Here is an 18,752-nt window from a genome sequence, read left to right on the forward strand (position 1 = left end):
AGTTTGTATTTACAACAAATGTAGTTCTCATGGATGTATTGTTTTAGTGTAGTATATGTACTCTACTAATACCCAGAACACTGAAACATTAATTGATGTTGGAAGACGTGGGACTTTACTCAGAGATATTTAGGAGAACCATTAATTTTGGTCTTTGTTTTAGGAGTCAGGTCCAGGTCATCTCTTATGAGTCCAAAGTTAAATAACAGAAACACTATAAGGGAGTTTCACGATGATATTTATTTACAACTGATCTAATAATATATGACAGACATGCTAGGACTCAATTGCCTTGGGATCTACAGGTTGCAGCAGACGCCGAACAATCAGCTCTCCTTTACTGTTAATGTAGCTGTCGGCCATGTCTTGTTCAGAGGGAAGTCCAAAAGGAGTCTTTAAAGGCTGGATCCTAAATGAGACAAAAGAAAATAAAAGATGATAAAGTAAGCAAGATTACACAAAGTATCTGCTTAATGTCATGTCAGCAGATTGAGCTTCAACGTCAGTATTAAGACTCGAGAATGAATTTCCACTCATTGATATACTTTACCTCACAAGATGCTTGACAAATTTGAGCTGGTTATTGACAGAAAGCGTATTCTTGTGAATGACAGGGGTGTGAGCCTATGTAAAGAGAGAACAAAGTTAGTGCCAAAAATAGAGTAGTACAGATGTGCAGTTAACAGCAGCCCTCAAGCTTAGGAATGATAAAGAAAGTCCTGTGTTATTCTATTTGCAAATTGTTTTCAATTTTCACCTGCATCGGATTACACACAAAAAACCCCCAGGACATTCTTACCTTTTGAAGTCCAAGGTATTTGATTATTTCCTTTTCCCAGTATGGCCTACGTATTGCACTTTTGACACGTGTCACTATATGCAGTTTGTGAGGTTGTTCTGGGTCACCCCCATATTTCTCATGTTCTTTCGATCGCTCTGCAAACAGCTGTGAAGAAAAACACGCACTTATGAACAGAGTACACATCAACATGAGACTAAATGATGTTAAACATTTCGAAGAGGAGGAAGAGTTGTTATTACTATGGTTGGAAGTTATTGAGGGACTGTGAAATAAAATGTACATTGATCTTAACTAGTGTGAAGTTCAGCTGTACAACATAGGCAGCTACTACTACTATAGCTACTGATAATGGCTCAGGGTTATGTGTATGCCATAAAGGAAATTGGCATGTGATTGTAATGAAAAAGCAAAGCAATTAAAGTGAATCAAGTAAGGAACTAAAGGCCATATTTTGCAACAGCCTCAAATCCAACTACAGGGTTCCCACTTTTTCCCTGAAATTATTTTCCAGGACATTTTCAGCTGTTACAGAGACAAGGTATCACGTCATACACTAATACATTCCTCTGTCCCCCTCATTCTTTGTATATGTTCTTTTCTACAGTTGTAACTTGTATTTACCCAGATTGTTTCTATGTTTATTACTCAGAGATCTGATATGCAGTCTATAGCTATAATTTATCTGAAAAATAACTATGACAAATGTATCAGAATAATACAAACACACCCACAGATTACAGTGTAGCACTTCATTAACATGACAAACTGGAGGTATAATGTTCAACTGGGGATTTCCCAACTCAACTTTCTCTTCTCTCTTACTTTTTCTCCTGCACTTCCTCTAAAAATATTTGTATATTTTTCAATTAATCACTGAAAAACTATTTCCTTTGTTTCATCTCAGTTTAGGCACTCAAGGTCACAAAGCAGGGTGAGGATAAATAATTTTCCAGGATAACTTAACTGTTTCCAGGACATTTTACTTTTTTCTCATTTTCCCTATGTTTTCCATGACTGGAAAATTGGTCAGTCATTTTCCAGGTTTTCCAGGACGCATGGGAACCCTGACCTTACTTGAAATTTCCAGAATAATGTGCACTTGTGATGTTTTTTTTTTACCCTAAGGGCCACCATAATTTGCAATGCATTGGATCCTACAGTAATTGAAATAGTAGATCATTACCTCTTTTGGAATTCTTGCCTTGGTGAATTTACTGCGTGCTGACACAAACCATCCGCATGATGTAGCTCCTGTCAGAATCTGTAAACACACATAGGATATTGTGCTAAATTTTTCATTCACAAACGTAAGTTCTGCAACACAAAATCAAATATCACTTATTTTTTGAAAGATGTTCAACTTTATTTAAAGCTTTTAGATAAATCTGGAAACAAAAAGGCTTTAAAAACCATCAGTATTTGTTCTGATTTAGACATTGCATTATAATAAGTGTATAATCCTTTCCCCTGGCAAAGTTGTTATTTCCTTGTTGTATACATTTACTGTATACTTTACCTTCTTGAATAAAGATTTATATATGTATAAAAAAAACACACATAGGATATTGTCTGAACTGAAGACAGGCTATTGTCTGATACAGAAGTTGACATATACGTAATACACTTAACCATATGGCTGTGTGATAAATTCAATTAAAAGGTATGCAATGTTCTTACCTTGGCAGATAAAGGGCTCAAAGCTTGACAGATACCGGACATGTCTAGTGTTTGGTAAGGTTACCGTTAACCCAAACACAACAGGCCAAGGTTACGGCCAGTCGGTGGCAAAATAAGCGTATAGATGCAACGATACTGGACACAATGAAATAAACACACGGAAATAATTATATTAATGACATATTTCACAAATAAACATGGTCAGACCAGCTAGAAAACTTCATAAAACTTGTAGCAGATCACGTTGTCTTCATGACACTCATCACGGATGTCTCCACCGGAAGTAACTGGGCGTCACCGTGAAATTGTACCGATGTGACAACTATTGCTTAAACAAGGTTCCTATAGTTAATTATCTAAACCTTAATCTAATATGTAAGCAGAATAAACAATGATCATAAAGGTTCTAAATTTCATAAGTATATTTATAATATTATTAGGTAATCTTTATGTTTGTCTTGAATCTGTATAGCTACATCTTTCTTTTGTCATTTCTTCGGGATTATTTTTGTGTTACACTCCTGTAGATGTCCAGTAGGTAAGGTAGCACAACAGCCTCTGTTGATTTTACTGCGACTAGTAGAGTATGTAAATCTTTTCAGTTTTATAGAAGGTCCAAAAAACTATTAAGAACAAAACCATGACACAAAACCACGTGTCAGGGATGGAGACATCCGCCGTGTCCGTGTTGAAGCGGGCGGTGGAGTTGGACCAGAGCGGCCGTTTTCAGGAGTCTCTGGTTTGTTACCAGGAGGGGATCCAGCTGCTAATGGACGTGTTGAAAGGTTTTTATAACTGTCCCCCCACAGATGATTACAACAGTGGAAATATAGAAGTTGTTATGGGTAGTCTGATCAGTGTGTCATCTTTGTGTCCTTGTCAGCAGCAGTGAAAGATGACTCAAAGAGAGGACACTACAGGGAGAAGATAAAGGGCTACATGGACAGAGCAGAGCAAATCAAAGCTCATGTCAACCAGGAGAAAGAAGGTAGGGATCTCCATCAAAATGAACAAGAAGACTTTTCTGCATTCATTGGTTTATTGTAGGAAAATGAGAAGGAAGTAAAAAATGGGCTCTGGTGTTTTTACTGTATAATTGAGCTGAAGGAACAATGAAACAACTCAAATGTGTCAGTTACAGCTCAGCATTAAAATTATAATTCTGATGTGATCATTTTGAGATTCAATTTCTATCCTGTCATGATGTCACTGTATTTACCTAATTTTTAGTTTTAACACAGCTGTACTTTATTGACTAGATAATTAACTGTCTTAAAAAGTAGGCATGTTAATATTGTAAAAGTCCTTATTTTCATTTCTGTAGTGGTCCTTTCTAATTTTTGTTGTTTGTCAGATGGAAAGTACCATGAGCAGATCAAAATTGCAGAGGATGCTACTGGTTACAGCTACGAGGTTCTATTTAAGCCATATATCAGCAGCACACTGACAGAGGTCTGGGTGGAGGATCCATACATACGACACACCCACCAGGTAAGAGTGTATTTTCTTTTGTTACGCTCTTATTGTAGTTGTGTCATTGCTGTACTTTTTATACAGGTTTTGGCATTGTTTACATTTCCCCCTGTGTTTTTCCTATAGAATATAGGAAACTCAATATTGACTGACACTCATGATTAGCATTATATAGGTTTAATGATATTTTTTTGGTCTAATTTCATTAAGCTTGTTTTACGTTTTTGTCTTCAAATTTTCTTACACTCTTTGATGTATAAATGTATGAATTACAATTTGTCAGTGTCTTGCATTTCCTCTCATTTGTTTCTGCTAATAATGCACTTGTATCAGTATTTTTTTATGTTATCAGTGAAACACTTAGTTGTATCTTAGTTTTAAGCCCCAATATAACAAATCTACCTCTGCCACATCTTCTCTCTTTAGTTGTACAACTTCCTGCGGTTCTGTGAAATGCTACTAAAAGCTTCCTGCAAAGTGAAAAGGATCCACCTCCTCACATCACAAGATGAAGTAAGTTGATAAGCAAGTGAAATTTCAGTTTGTAATGTCTGCATATTAGCTGATACTGTATCTTATATGGATCTAGTTGTGCTAGCTTTTCTATTTCACTGCCATTTTGTGCTACAGGTGGATAGCGGCCAACAGAGCAGTGCTTTGGCTGAAATGAAAGAGAGTCTCAGTGCCCAGGGAGTCATCCTGGATCTGCAGTACTCCTCTACGATACATGACAGGGAAATCCGGTACAAACAGAAACTTTTATTGATTTGTATGTCGGTGATTTTGTGCTAAAACAGCTAACTGAACAGTCAGTGTTTTAAATCATATTTAATGGAGGTGAGTCTTTACTAGCCTTGCAATTTGTCATAACTGAGTTCAGGATTCCCTACTTTATTATTCAAATGCACAAACAGGTATTGGTGCATTTCAGTGTATCACATCCTCAAATCAGAAAACAGTATACAGTGCTTAACAAATGTATAAGACCACCCAGTATGAGGTTTATACCACAGCTGACCTAAATTAACAGCATTTATAATTACCTAAATTACTTTTTTATGTTTCTGTAATGGTTAATACACCAGTATGTTGAAGCTCTTTAACTGAAATGATATTTTTAATACTGAACTGTAATAATTATTGTTATCTATCCACACAGAAAGATAGTAAAGCACATTATTATTTATTGATTAACATGTCTAATTATAATTATGTACATGCACTCTTGAACAGAAACATTTCAGTCATTGTAGTGGTTCAATTTTATGTTTGGTTAATTTCTGTCTTCTCAGAGAAGCCCAGTAAAATGACTCAAATTTAGGAATGAAGAGGTGAATTCAGGTTGAAATTCTTCTTTCCCATTGAAAATGGTAGAACACCGAGAGCTCACTGAAAATGAAAGAGTCTACATTAAAGCCCTTCATGATGCTTGGGCTCTCTGAGAAAAATAGGGAAAGGTGGTCTAATAAATTTGTTAAACACTGTGTAATACAAACACCTGCATATTTTCAATAATAATAATTAAAATGAGCAGTGCAGTGCCTTACAAGTTGAGTTCTATTTATTCACAGTGATAGTTCAGAAAGGGCGATGGGGGGTGGGACCTTTCTGTGTGGAGTTTGCATGTTCTCCCCGTGTCTGCGTGGGTTCTCTCTGGGTACTCCGGCTTCCTCCCACCATCCAAAGACATGCACTGATAGATTAACTGGTTAATCTAAATTGCCCATAGGTGTGAATGAGAGAGTGGTTGTTTGTCTCTATATGTCAGCCCTGTGATGAACTGGCGAAATGTCCAGGGTGTACCTTGCCTTCACCCGTAAGTAGCTGGGATAGGCTCCAAGCGACCCCCGTGACCCTAGTGAGGATAAAGCAGGTTCAGATAATGAATGAATGGTAGTTCAGAAATTTTCATTAGTTTTCCTTTTTATTTAGTCTTTCACTTTTTCAACAAATTTTTGTTTCATTTTGAGGACTTCTCTAGCTTTAGCATTTATTCATTTATTTGTTTTTTAGATATTATGAGCCAAGTCATCCATTGAGAATTTTCTCTTCCTCTAATATGCCTTGCCTCTTCTTGTAATATATCACAGTCATGTTACGGATTATGGCTTTATTTTATTGAAGAAATCTAAATCCAGTTTTGTTTTTAGATTCGACAATGGTTGGATCATTAAAATAGGAAGAGGCTTGGATTACTTCAAGAGACCAAAGGTGAGATGTCCCACTAATTAGTTTTCATTTCTGTTTTTCTACCACTGGCATAAATACTGCTTTAAATGTAGAAGTTGTTGAATTCTTGTTGATTAAAGAGCTGTGTTCATCTCCTAGGGCCGATTCTCCATTGGATATTGTGACTACGACCTCCGGCAGTGTCACGAGACCAACGTAGACATTTTTCACACCAAACACACAAAAACACTATGAGATTCAGTCATGTGACTTCAGTTACTCACTTTGCTTTGCCTTAAATACAAAATAACATAGACTACATGTACCGTTTTTCCTTATACTTGACTGCAAATCAAGAAATGATTTTTAATAATAATTTAACAATAAAAAAAAAGTTCTGTCATATTGCAACATCTTTTATTTCAACCATCATGAAATACTTTATAGTTCTGGATTGAATTAATTAGGTTTTATATCTTTGTGTTACTGTTCAAGGGTCTTTTCTATGACAGGGTTTATATTCTTTCATAAGTTGGATTTTAGCGTGTAATGTCGCCATCTGGTGGACACTTTTGAAATAAACGTTCTGGTTGCTTTCTATTGGTGTATTTTTGCAATAACCTTTTTGTTCTGAGCTTTATATGCTAAAAAATTATAAATTACACAATCTAAAATAAACATATTAACTTTTATTAAGTGTTTATAGTGTCACCATTTGCTTCTCATGAACATCCAAAGTATTCAAATATGTTAGTGGTGGTTTATGCCTGAGGCTGGGGGTCAAATAGTCCATTGTGAGTGCACTGAAAATTTAACGATGAAAATATGAACCTCTTGAGATAATATTTTAACATTTTTAAAGAATAAATGAATGGAAGTGAGTGTGAGTTCAAACAGCGGCATGATCGGATTATCTACCGTCCTTAATCTCGATATGCGCAGTCCTCATCTGGGTCTGAGAGGAAGAAATTATAATCCAACAGGAAACCACATGAACCGTATATGATCATATCTGTACCAAACATCAGCAGCCTTAGTTTCCTTGAGCTGAGAGGACAATACCTGTAGTTATATGAATGTTTTCATGTGTGCATGGCTCCATCTAGAACAGCACATCTGTATATAATCTGTCTAAATGAAGGTAATCTCATGTGCATTCTGTGCTTTATGTTAGGATTACATAAAGATACATTAAAACCACATTGCAGGTTTATCACTGGCGTCTGTTGCACATGTGATTTGTTGCATGTAATCCAGATGTCAGTGACTGGGTTTATATTCCAGCTGCAGAGATGAGGATTTGTGTGATGAGAAGCCTCATCAGAGAAGCTGCTCAGACACACACATCCAGACACTGTGGATGGGGAAGGTTTGCTTTTCCAATTTCTGCCCCCCACCCCCCACCCACCCATTTCTTTTTGATGACTGTAGCCCAGTGGCCTAGATAGTGCTCCCCTCTCTGGAGCTGGATACTATCCTGAATGGGGTGGGGTGGGGGGCTTTTTCAAGGAGGATTCATTGATGGAGGAATGGGGTTTCCAATGTCACCTGCAAATAAAATGGACTCTAAGGTGTTCATCATTGACCTTGACATTATAGTTGGAGCAGAAGTACTTTAATTGTGGTGTGTGGATGCGCAAAAGTAAAATATATGTATTTGTGATATTAATCAACACACATGCATCTATACATAGGCTCCTCCCTGTGATTGTCAGGGGCCGTAAGCAAACTGGTGTGATGTGTAAACAGTTCTATCAGCAGTAATTCCTGTACGTCTGTCCTCTTTCCAGCTGGAGCTTTATTTTTTTCCCTCTACTCTCATTTCTGGGCCTAAAATCAGGTTAGCGTTTTATAAGGAGCTTAGCGCAGAGGGCCATAGTGTGCCACTAATGTAATAGAGTATCTCTCTCTCTCTCTCTCTCTCTCTCTCTCTCTGTCGGTCTCTCTCTCTCACTCACTCCCTCTCTCTCTCCCTTTCTCTCTCTTTTTATTCTGTCCTCTTTTCTCTTTGTGCATTTGCTTACCCTGTCATGGAGTGACCTCTCTCTCTTTCTCTTTCTCTCTTTCTCTCTCTCTCTCTTTTCAGTGCCTGTGCTTCTTTCTTTCTCCTTTCACGTCCCTTGCCTCCTTCCCTTTGCATCCCTCTCCGTCTGCAGATGTGAACGATGCAAGCCTGAGGTTGAAACATTAGGACAGGGACACTGAGGACGACACAACCTGGTGGAAATCGGAGGACAAACAGCATAGGGAGAAGCTGAATTGCTGCCACCGACACTTGGTAAATGCACTCTTTTTTTTTGTTCTTTTTCTTTTCTTTTTGCTGGTGCTGGTGTGAGTGAATGTGTGCTTTGTCAATGAAAAAGGGAAGGACTTTTCCTGTGAATGTCAGGTGAATTTTGTGCATGACATGGGAAGTTAGTGATTAAGCCGTTCCTGTGGATTATGGTGCTGTGAAATCTTACAAGGATCTCTCTGCAATGTTAATAATCCACGGGATTATCTTCTGTTTCTGTTGGGGCTATAGTTTGGCTCAGTGAATAGTATAAATGCAACAACCTGACTCATGTTCACTTAAATTTTACCTAGAGCTATAAATATAGTATGATTTATTCACAGGGCAAGTGGCAAAAATATGTAGCGCAGGTGAAATATAGCATCACAAGCAACTTCAGGATTAATTTATTGCTTGCTCTTCAATTCTTCCAACTTTTTTTTTTTTCTTTTTTGCAGAGTTAGATCTCTTTTCAACAGGGTGTGCTTGTAGAGAACTGGATGGGTGATATAATTGTTGCAGTGTGGACTTTGCATGTTTAACCATAACCTGACACATCTGGTCTTATCAGATGTCCATGCTGCACAGGATCACGCTGTGGTGACACCAGTTCCTAAACTACACAAGGAGAATTTTTAATGATGCATAGAAAAATATACATGGAAATCTTTATATCTCCAGGGCAAGGTTATGCATTAACTTCACACTGCATGAGCCTTACATCCAGTGACACATCAACCAAATATGGATGTTTATCAGTGTTGCAAAAGTAAACCTGCCTGAGAACAAGACCCTGTCTGCAAAATAACTATGTGTAATGATACTGTGCTATTAATGCATACATGTCTTTTGCAGTATGATGTCATGTCAGAAATCCTTTTGTAAACCACACCTCTTTAGACAGTGCTGTATTTAATGCTTTTCCATATGAACCTCATATAAAGGCCTCATATTAGTTTTTAGTCATAAAGACAGACTTTCATCATCATGCTACACCACACCTAGCTACAGTAAAGTGTTGTGCTGTTGCTGATAATGCCCATAAACCTTTGAACTGAAGTCCACTGTCACTTCTTCAGGTTGTAACAATAGTGTGCATTTATTGTGTGTGTGTGTGTGTGTGTGTGTGTGTGTTTGTGTGTGTGCATGTGTGTTCCTGCCATGTGCCACTGGATTATTCAACCATGTTAGACCCTGTCCGGCCTGTGACGACAGTGTCTTCAAAATATTTGCCTGAGGTTCGTTCTGTCTAAATAGCTCCGTCTTATTATCTGTGCTTTTTATTGCTCTTTGCTGTCCTGTCAGCGGGTCCTGGACACATGGAGTCTTTCTCAGGGGAAACTGAAGAAAGCAACGAGGACATTCCAGGTAAGATTATCTGTTTTATGTAAGAGAATTATTATAAAGAGAAAGAAAGGGTATGACAGAAATAACCTGTATGACATAGATGTGATCAGTGATGTCACATTCAGTATACACAGGACTGTGGTGTGAGTCTTTGTTAAAGTGACTTGCAACAACATGACTGTCTCTGTGTCCCTTTTAGGGCGTAAAAAATCTAAGCTGAAGTCTTTGAGAACCCGTCTCTTTGGAAGGAATAAGAAAACAGGTGAAGAAGGCAACAGTAAACTCAGCCAGTCCGCCAGTGACATCACAGCTGGAAAGACGCTTGGATCAGATGAAGATCTGGTGTGAGTGTTTACCTCATTTGTACACATGTTTCCATAAAAGCTATATTTTCTGTTTGCATTACTTTAATGTCTTCAACGTGTTTTTTTTTTTTTTTTTTATCCTTTGGGACATCAGATGCTCCCAAGGGATGATGGGGTCGCGAGCGTTGTCTCATGACAGCATCTTCCTGGCTGATCAGGCCCTGACAGACGCTGAACCAGTCAGGGTTTTATCCCAGGAGAACGTCCACAGCAAAATCAAAGCTCTGCAGGTAACTATTTATTTAAAGCATATTAATGAAACTGCAGCAATTTCTTTTTGTAAAGATTTTGTTATACACACAAAATGCAAACATAATATGCATAAAACAGATACATTCCATTTTTCCTTTTTCAAAACCAAAAAAAAACTATCTTGATCCCCTGTCCTCTGTGCCATGCGGTTGCCAATCGAATCATTTAGGACCATTATATAAAAACATGTGACAATAAATAAAATGAAATCGACATGGCTAGACTTTTAAAAAAATAATTGAATAAATAAAATAATATTCTCCAGCGTTAAGCATTGGTTTGATTATTACAGCCTATTAATGGTAAGTATTTCCTCAGGAGGACAGAAGTTCATTTATCCGGTAGTTTCTTGTAGGGAATTCCTCAGATCTCCAGTTCTTAAGAATGCATTTTTTTGCTGCAGTACTTGTAAGCAAAATACTTGACTAGAGCTATTTTTACATCTTTGACTGACGCACAGCCTGTGCTGTTGTATTGCAGGAGAAGCTTCAGCAGCAAAAGCTGCATCTGGGGCTGCCACCTCCAGTTCTGTCGATGAGACGACCAGAAGACCCGGGCAGCCGCTCAGAGGATGACAGTCTTCCCCACAGCCCGTCTGAGATCTCAGCAGGCCATGTTGCAACGCAGGGAGTACTCAGCAAGGTGATTTATCTGCCCATTTAGTTTATGTACATATTGTCATCTCTAAGTTGATTTGTTCAAGTTTACGTCTGGGGCTTTCATGTTTTTCTCGGTTTGAGAAAATTTTTGGATCTTTTATATTTATTTATATTACATCGGGCACATCACAACTACAGCTTGTAGAACTTCTCATATTTATGTTGTTTTGAAATGTTATCATGATAAAAATGTTAGTGTGCGTTGTTGTCAATAATTTTTAAAAAAAAAAGTTAAATCAATATTTCTTTTAAGAGTAAAAGCTGATTTTTGACTTGAAGAAATCAGGTCAGAGCACACCAAATACTTCAGGGATCTTGATCATTGATCATTTAAATAATTACAAGGATAAAAAAAGAACCTTGAGTAAAATTAATAAAAAATAAAATATTCTATAAGGTAACCATTGTCAATGCATTCCATGAAGAGAATGTGACAGTAAACTTAGATGTCGCTTTATTAATGCCACAGCTCCCAACCAAAGGAAAAGGTTTTGTGCTCTCAGGAAGTAAATTTGTCAAAATTTGATCAGCACATGTTAAATAAAATGATAAATATTGACTTGTTAATCAAAAGGCTGTATATTAATTCATTTAAATATTTATAACTTATGTTAATTTCTGCGAATCAGTATTTTACTTTACTCACTTTATTCTTTCTGCTGATGGAGTTCAGCTTCTTTTTTGATTTGAGAAGCTTAAAGTAATCTACAGTGCACATGTTCAGTAAAATAAAGGAACATGTCCACTAGTGTAACAGAAGTGAATCAGACACAGATGTAAAAAAAAAAAAAAATAGATTCTGGTTAAAGTAGGAGTACACATTCAACTTCTTTTCATTCGCATCATATTAATATAATGTAACTATTTTTTTTCCTTAGGTATTTCATATTATTTTCATCTTGCTTCATCTTGCTTATTGTGTGTGACATGCATTGATGGATACAGCAAGGAACTGGCTTCTTTAAGTGTTTTTGTTCCATTCATTTAGGTTGAAATCCACCTTGATGTTGTGAATTTACTCAATAATGAGATAATTTCAAGATCATTTTCCCTCAGATCATTAAGATTGAGTTAGTTAAATTCAAGATGTCAGTGTAAAAATCTTGTCGGGATTATCAATACTTGGGTAAACACTGCAGAAAACTCTACTGAAGCAAAGCAACAACATATTTGCATTGAGATACAACATTAGCTCATCAAGTCATTGTAGGTTTTATTGTTTTTTAAGGTATCAGTTAGTGGTAAGAAATATATATCAGTAAATTCCACAATAAACAAGCTTTAGGGAACCTGTTTGTTTCCCTTATTACTGTATTTGCAGTGTTTTATTTTAAGTTTTTTTTTTTTTTTTCTTCTTCCCAGGCCATATCCCAGCTCGGCTCTCATCCACTTCCACCCATTCCTAAACCTGCACCTACCAAATCTGTGTCTCCGACCTTCCCTGTTTTGTCCAACTCTTCCCCGCCTGTTGTTGAGCCGCCGCTGGACTTCAGCTCTCCGGCCCAGTTCACTCCCTGCCTTGACACCTCTGCTGCCCGCCACCGAATGTCTGTGAAACCCAGAAACCAGAGGGCCAGCACCAAAAAGAGACTCCCTGGAGTAAGTAGTTGTTTCTATTTTATGTTTTAAAAAAGGATAACATATCCTTTCCTGGCCGCTCCCTCAGGAAAATTTGGTTTGGGCAGCAGTGTTTGGTACAAATATAACACTATATAATATATAACATATAATAAGATGCAGCCAGTGAACACATGCAGCAATCTAAGAACTAATTTTTGTTTGAAGAATACATTTAAATTGATATAGAAGATAATGCACACTCATGAGATGCAAAATATAAGAAAACGTAAACGTACATAAAGCAAAACTAGATTGGGTACACAAAGCAAAACTAGATTGGACTGGACACCAACTCAGAAATATTAGAGGTGGTTGTGTATTTTTTTCACTGATTTCACAGTAATATTGTGTATAATAATCAACAAAATGTGGAAAATATACCAAATTTAATAGACAAACCATAATAAAACAAGAATCCAGAGAGAAAGACACTGATAACAAGGAATATATACATGTTTATGACAAAAATATGATAAAAAGTTAATAACAAAGACTGTCACCTTTGTCACCACATGTTTTATTACTGGGTTTTATCTTGTGTTTTATTATGAATGTATGGCTGAAATTTCTATGCTTCTGTAACCTGCTGCTGCTATCTTGGCCAGGATCCTCTTGCAAAAGCTATTTTTAATCTCAATGAGTCTGTTTTCCTGTTTAAATAAAAATGACAAAAAAGAAAAACATACTGTTTTATAAAATCAAATAACAAATTTGCACTTTCATGCTTTTTTACAGTCTGATTCTGGATCTTTATTGCACAACCTAAACAACACTGAGTGTCTGACAGAAGAGGAGCCGCAGCTTGAAACACAAGCAGAGGAGACAGTGGAAACGGACAGAGGAGGGTCTGATATTCCATTTACATCCAGAGGTCCTTTCAAAATCCCAGAACCTGCACCGGCACCGTCAGAGACAGCTCCCAAGACATCCAGTTTAGGTTTTTCACAACAGGACAGTGCTCCTCCTGTGAAAGCGCTGCCTTCATCCTCTCAGGTCCTTAGAAACAAACCTCACAGATCTGTGGACATAATACGGCCTCATTCATCATATGTCCAATCAGACCTGATGGAAAAACCAGAATCCACCGGAGACTTTAACATACAAATCATGCCTCCTGACAAAAGGGATACTCAAAACAAGGGTGGAGCGACTGATTTCAAATCTAAGAAAGACCAGTTCTCCTCTAGCTCTGGTTCAGCGGTCACATTCAGGTCTTCAGGTGTTCAAGGTGAGACAGAGAACACAAGAGGAATAAAGAGACCTGCTCCTGGATCTGGATCTTTTCATTTCTCTGTCACCACTGCCAAAAACCGAGATGCAGAGAGACCCCGATCGGGCAGCTTTGTTGGTGTGCTGGAAAACACCGGAGCCCAACTAAAAACAGGAGAGGGAAAAGAGGACACGTCCCCTTCAATCATGAGGGAAAAGGAGGACGTTAAGGACTTAAGACCCAGAGGAGGCCCTGCTGATGTGGGAAGACTTAGACAGGAGGGAGCTTTGCACAAAAGCCCAGTCCTTCCATGGGACAGGGATAGCCTCAAAAAGGTGGAATCAGTAACACAGTCTAAAAATATAACCACAGATGCAGGAGCCATAGACCGTGAGGAGCCGGAGGGTAGTCAGGAGGCGATGGAAGAGGCGGTGGAAGCAAAAGAGGTCCATGAGGAGGAGGGAAAGACAGCGTTTGGTGTTAAACTACGCTCAACCTCCCAGTCTGTGAGATTAAGGTCTGAGGTTTCTTCTTACCAACAATCAAAGTCAACACTGAGGGAGGAGCAAAGTGAGAAACAAAGACAGGAAATAAGTAATAATGCCAGCTTCATTGTGAAAAAACAGCCTGTTAACGTCTCTTGTGCAGCATCCACCTCTGGAGATGCCAGACCAACAGGTGAGTCTGACCACAATTAAATGACACATGTTTGCTTAATGTTCTCAGTGTCTCACTTAGGTTTTGTAACTGTAATCTATAGGATGCCTGAAAGGTTAAATATTGCACAGACAAGAGATAAGTGTCACATAGTAAATAATCAGTCAGAGTGATAAGATTCCTACTGAACAGAGGGAACCTTTGCACTCATTAAAATACCACTCAGTCAGTGCAGCCAAGTGTGTCTAACAGATTTGTCTCCCTCCTTAGATGGATCTACAGCTCCATCTACTGTCAACTTTCCACTCAAGTATAACCTGCAACCTACTGGTGTCTCTCACGTTCCTCCTACTGAAGTCAAAACAGAAGTAGAAGCTGCTCCTCAAGCGTCTCAGGAGCCCCAGCCTGCACCCCAAACAGCCTCCCCCGAGGTGTCCTGGATGAGTCTAGCAATGGAAAAGACAAGAAGCCTTCAAAGCCTTTTCACTAGCAGATTCCCCAGAGATTTTACAGGCGTGCAGACAGCGGCTCGACCACAAACACAAGCTCAGACAACAAATCAAACAGAGACACAGACTGCAAAAAGTACAACACCGCTGTATGCTGCAGGTCAGCCTTCAACTGATGCAGTCAAAGCAGAAACACCAAAAAGTAAAACTCAAGAACAAACTGTCAAACCATCACCGATGCCAAAGGTATCTCCTGTTGAGTCAAACATCTTTAAAGAAGCACCAAAACAAACTGAGCCTCAGTTACAGCCAAATGTGACAGAATCTGCACCACAGACCAACACATGGAGCAGTCCGGCTCCTCTGCGCTCTACTCATCAAACAGAGACCACATCTCAGTTTGCACAGTCTGGCCTTTCTTCAGGTCAACATCCCGCATCCCAGCATCCTCCCTGGAGTAATCGAAGTCTCCACACTACCAACCAGCTCAAACCCACACCTTCAGGTTTGACCGCCCCACCGGCTCCTTCTTCAGTTCCTGCTTCTGTGGGTGAGGAGAGTGCAGCTGATGCACAGGAAAAAGACGGCCAACCACCACCTTCAGGGAGACGGGCGGTTTGGGGCGGGTCAGTGAGCCAGAAGGCCGCCTTTTTGGAGAAACGGACCGCTTCACCTGGAGCCAAGGGGGTTTGTGGTTCTTCTTTGTAACTTTTTTTTTTACCATGTGAAACTATAAAATCCACATGTTCACTCTATCATAAACTCAACAACAGTGGCCAATATTTATTTATGATAGAAGGCTCAAATCTTGGCAAGGTCATTATTGGAATGAGAATCAGTTCTCAACTAGCTTACCTGGTTAAATAAAGGTTAAATAAATAAATAAATAAAACAATCTTAACAATCATGCCACCAGTATAATTTCTTTTATAAACTAGAGGAACAGGCAGAGATTACAAACCCCCACCAAGTCCAGTAGTTCATTCTCAACATTTGCTTGGTTGGTGATGTAGAACAGGGGTGGCCAACCCTGGTCCTGGAGAGCTACTATCCTGCATGTTTTAGATGTTTCCCTCTAACACCTGACGGTCGTTATCAGGTTTCTGCAGAGCTTGATGATAGCCTTATCATTTGAATCAGGTGTGTTTGAAGAGGGAAACATCTAAAACATGCAGGATAGTGGCTCTCCAGGACCAGGGTTGGCCACCCCTGATGTAGAACATCTTGATTTATCCTCAGATGCAAATTGAGTTTCCATCAGCTCAATAAAAGAAAATAAAATTAAACAAGTAATTATCAACCTATCGCTCACAAAGGTATTTTATGGTTAAAACTGACAGTTTTTATGCATACACATAAAAATGTAAGAGGTTTGTTGTTGGTGCATACCCAGCCCTTCTACCAAGATAACGGCAAAAACCTTTGTGTAATCTTCTGATGAACAGACAGAGACACAACGTCTGTCATGGAAGTAAAGAGACTGAAGAATCTCCCAATACAGAAGATCGCTGTTTCTTCTAGAGCTGTAAATCATATTTTCAGCTGTGGTTTTTGGTGTAGTCTAATTTATGTTGTATAAACTTAAAATAAGGTACATTGTATGATCTTTGATAATTAAGAAACATGTCAGCCAGATCTATTTTTCAGGATCTGCTGACAGTAAAAAAGCTACCAAACAGCAGATATAGAAGATATAGAACTTTACAGACATAGAACTTAACTGATCTCCTGTGGAAAGAAAAATTAATAAACAAGCAATCATCAGTCATAATTGTGTCTCTGGAACATGAAATAGTCTGGGTTTGTATTTGCTCTATACATAAGTAAACAACTGTACAGTGTACGAAAGAGCTCAAGTTGTTGTTATTATGTTTGCTGTTTAACATGTTTTCAGACTGCTGATCATTAGTAGATGATCAAATCTGACTGATTTTAACAGGTGGAAGTGAAGAAAACCCAAACAGAAGTACAGTCGGCTGGTGAGATGTCGGCCCAAACTACACCTCCTCTGACTAAAGACACAAAACCAGAGGGCATTCAAGGGGTAAAACATGCAGGTGCGTTCAGATACACAAATTACAACAAAACTGCTGAATTGAGGTACAGTTTCTCCTTCAGCAGAAACATAACAAGAAGTTTGCTTTCAGAGTTAAGCCCAGCTAAAGTTCCAGAGAGACCTCGAGAGGAGAGATGGCTTCGAAAAAACATGGCTCCATCCTCATCGCCTTCATCCTCACCCACACTGCCATCTGCGTTGTCTGACAGCGGCCAGCCGTCCTGGATGGAACTAGCCAAGAGGAAGTCAATGGCCTGGAGTGATAAGACCATGGACTAAAAGGGAAAACAGACAAATCTACAGGCTGTTGACACAGCAAAATGAACAGATGTACACTAACTTCATTAAAGTTATAATATCGACTTTCTGAGACATGTTGATTCAGCTTTACGGTGATTTATGAGGCTGTTGTGTTTGTGCATTGAACTGTATTGTACTGTAAAGAGTTTATGTTATTTTGAGAGAAAAAAATGAGTCTATATTGAAAGGGCCAACACTGTAATCTTCCTCTGCCATAACTACATGAAGTAAAGGGTATTTCTACTTTTCTGCTGTTAATAGTTTCTTAATTAACCAAATTTCTAATGGTATTTTTTTGTCTGTAATGTAAGATTGTTAAGCCCCACAATATAATAAAGTATATTAAAGATATTAACTGACTTAATTAAAACATGCAGTTGTTGACTATGTCCTGCCTTAACAAGACCAGAGAATATTAAGAACTGATAAAGATGCAATAATGAGTAAACAGCAAATATAACCCTGTATTTATCAGGGAGATCTGTGTCTGTGATTACTAAATTAAAGTATTCATATTTCAGATAAAATTAGACATCCACTCTTTTTCACTTGAGTATTTCCCCCACCTCATGTCAGACACACATATTGTACTTTTTACTCCTCTACCCTTGTCCATCTATATCTAGGTTTAGTTGCTTTCCAGATAACATTTTTCTTTCTCCTACTTGTCAAGCTAAATGGATACACCGGAAAATCCTTTATTACAGTTCTGAAAACACTGCTGTTTTTTCTGAACTCATGAGAAGTTGACTCATTAGAGCTGTTACAAACATATGATGATCGAAAGAATATAATGTGTTACTATATATTCTACACAACAGTATATAAATAGCCCAAATGAACTCAACTACATGCATTTACAGCTGTGAAATACAAAATACGCATTAATGCAGTTGCAATAAGAACCAAAAAACATCCCATATTAATGTAAAACACTGACTGGGACCTTTTTACTGCACAATAACTTATTTTATGTCTCATACTGTAGGTACATTTTGCTGATAATACTTATACCTTTACTTAAGCAATGTTTTCAGTGTGGTTATAGTACTTTTATTTTTCTTTACAATAAAGAATTGGAATTCTTCCTTGGAAAACTACAGTCTGTAGAAATATTCACAATGAAGGTTGAAGTTTATTTGAGAAGCAGGCACATATGTTTTGTGGAATTTTTACCTCAAAGCATCAACACCCCTCCCATAATAAATTTATGATGATTGATGAAGTGATTAATGGGATCACACTGGCCTACTTTTCCCCCTGTGTTAAATTGTATATACTTTGATGAAAAGAATTAGAAAAACAAATAACCAATGTGCTGGTTGGGTAATGTTTTTAAGATATATGATACGGAGTAATTACATATATACATAGGTTTATACACGCTCATATAACAAATTTATGTAAAAATGAATCCAAAAACATCATATGACATAGTAAATTG

The 18,752-nt window shown here is 38.0% G+C and overlaps 3 protein-coding genes across 3 annotated transcripts; 2 read left to right on the plus strand and 1 right to left on the minus strand.

Moving 5' to 3' along the window:
• Positions 1-220: 220 nt before the first annotated feature.
• Positions 221-2,774, minus strand: mrpl30 (mitochondrial ribosomal protein L30). The gene is made up of 5 exons (XM_030124998.1): positions 2,480-2,774; positions 1,986-2,063; positions 800-946; positions 551-624; positions 221-409 (listed from the first exon to the last, which is right to left on the minus strand). Exons 1-5 carry the CDS (start codon positions 2,519-2,521, stop codon positions 277-279), a joined length of 474 nt encoding a protein of 157 aa, XP_029980858.1. The 5' UTR covers positions 2,522-2,774; the 3' UTR covers positions 221-276.
• Positions 2,775-2,977: 203 nt separating this feature from the next.
• mitd1 (MIT, microtubule interacting and transport, domain containing 1) lies at positions 2,978-6,817 on the plus strand. The gene is made up of 7 exons (XM_030124996.1): positions 2,978-3,264; positions 3,366-3,467; positions 3,834-3,970; positions 4,379-4,465; positions 4,583-4,695; positions 6,103-6,163; positions 6,281-6,817. Exons 1-7 carry the CDS (start codon positions 3,120-3,122, stop codon positions 6,374-6,376), a joined length of 741 nt encoding a protein of 246 aa, XP_029980856.1. The 5' UTR covers positions 2,978-3,119; the 3' UTR covers positions 6,377-6,817.
• A 1,266-nt stretch (positions 6,818-8,083) lies between these two features.
• cracdla (cracd like a) lies at positions 8,084-17,672 on the plus strand. Its single transcript, XM_030124993.1, has 10 exons — positions 8,084-8,399; positions 9,699-9,761; positions 9,940-10,084; positions 10,200-10,335; positions 10,838-10,999; positions 12,379-12,615; positions 13,372-14,524; positions 14,774-15,639; positions 16,892-17,009; positions 17,100-17,672. Exons 2-10 carry the CDS (start codon positions 9,713-9,715, stop codon positions 17,285-17,287), a joined length of 3,054 nt encoding a protein of 1,017 aa, XP_029980853.1. The 5' UTR covers positions 8,084-8,399; positions 9,699-9,712; the 3' UTR covers positions 17,288-17,672.
• The last annotated feature ends 1,080 nt before the right edge of the window (positions 17,673-18,752 follow it).

Source organism: Sphaeramia orbicularis, chromosome 21, assembly GCF_902148855.1.
Source record: "Sphaeramia orbicularis chromosome 21, fSphaOr1.1, whole genome shotgun sequence".
Classification (NCBI taxonomy): domain Eukaryota; kingdom Metazoa; phylum Chordata; class Actinopteri; order Kurtiformes; family Apogonidae; genus Sphaeramia; species Sphaeramia orbicularis.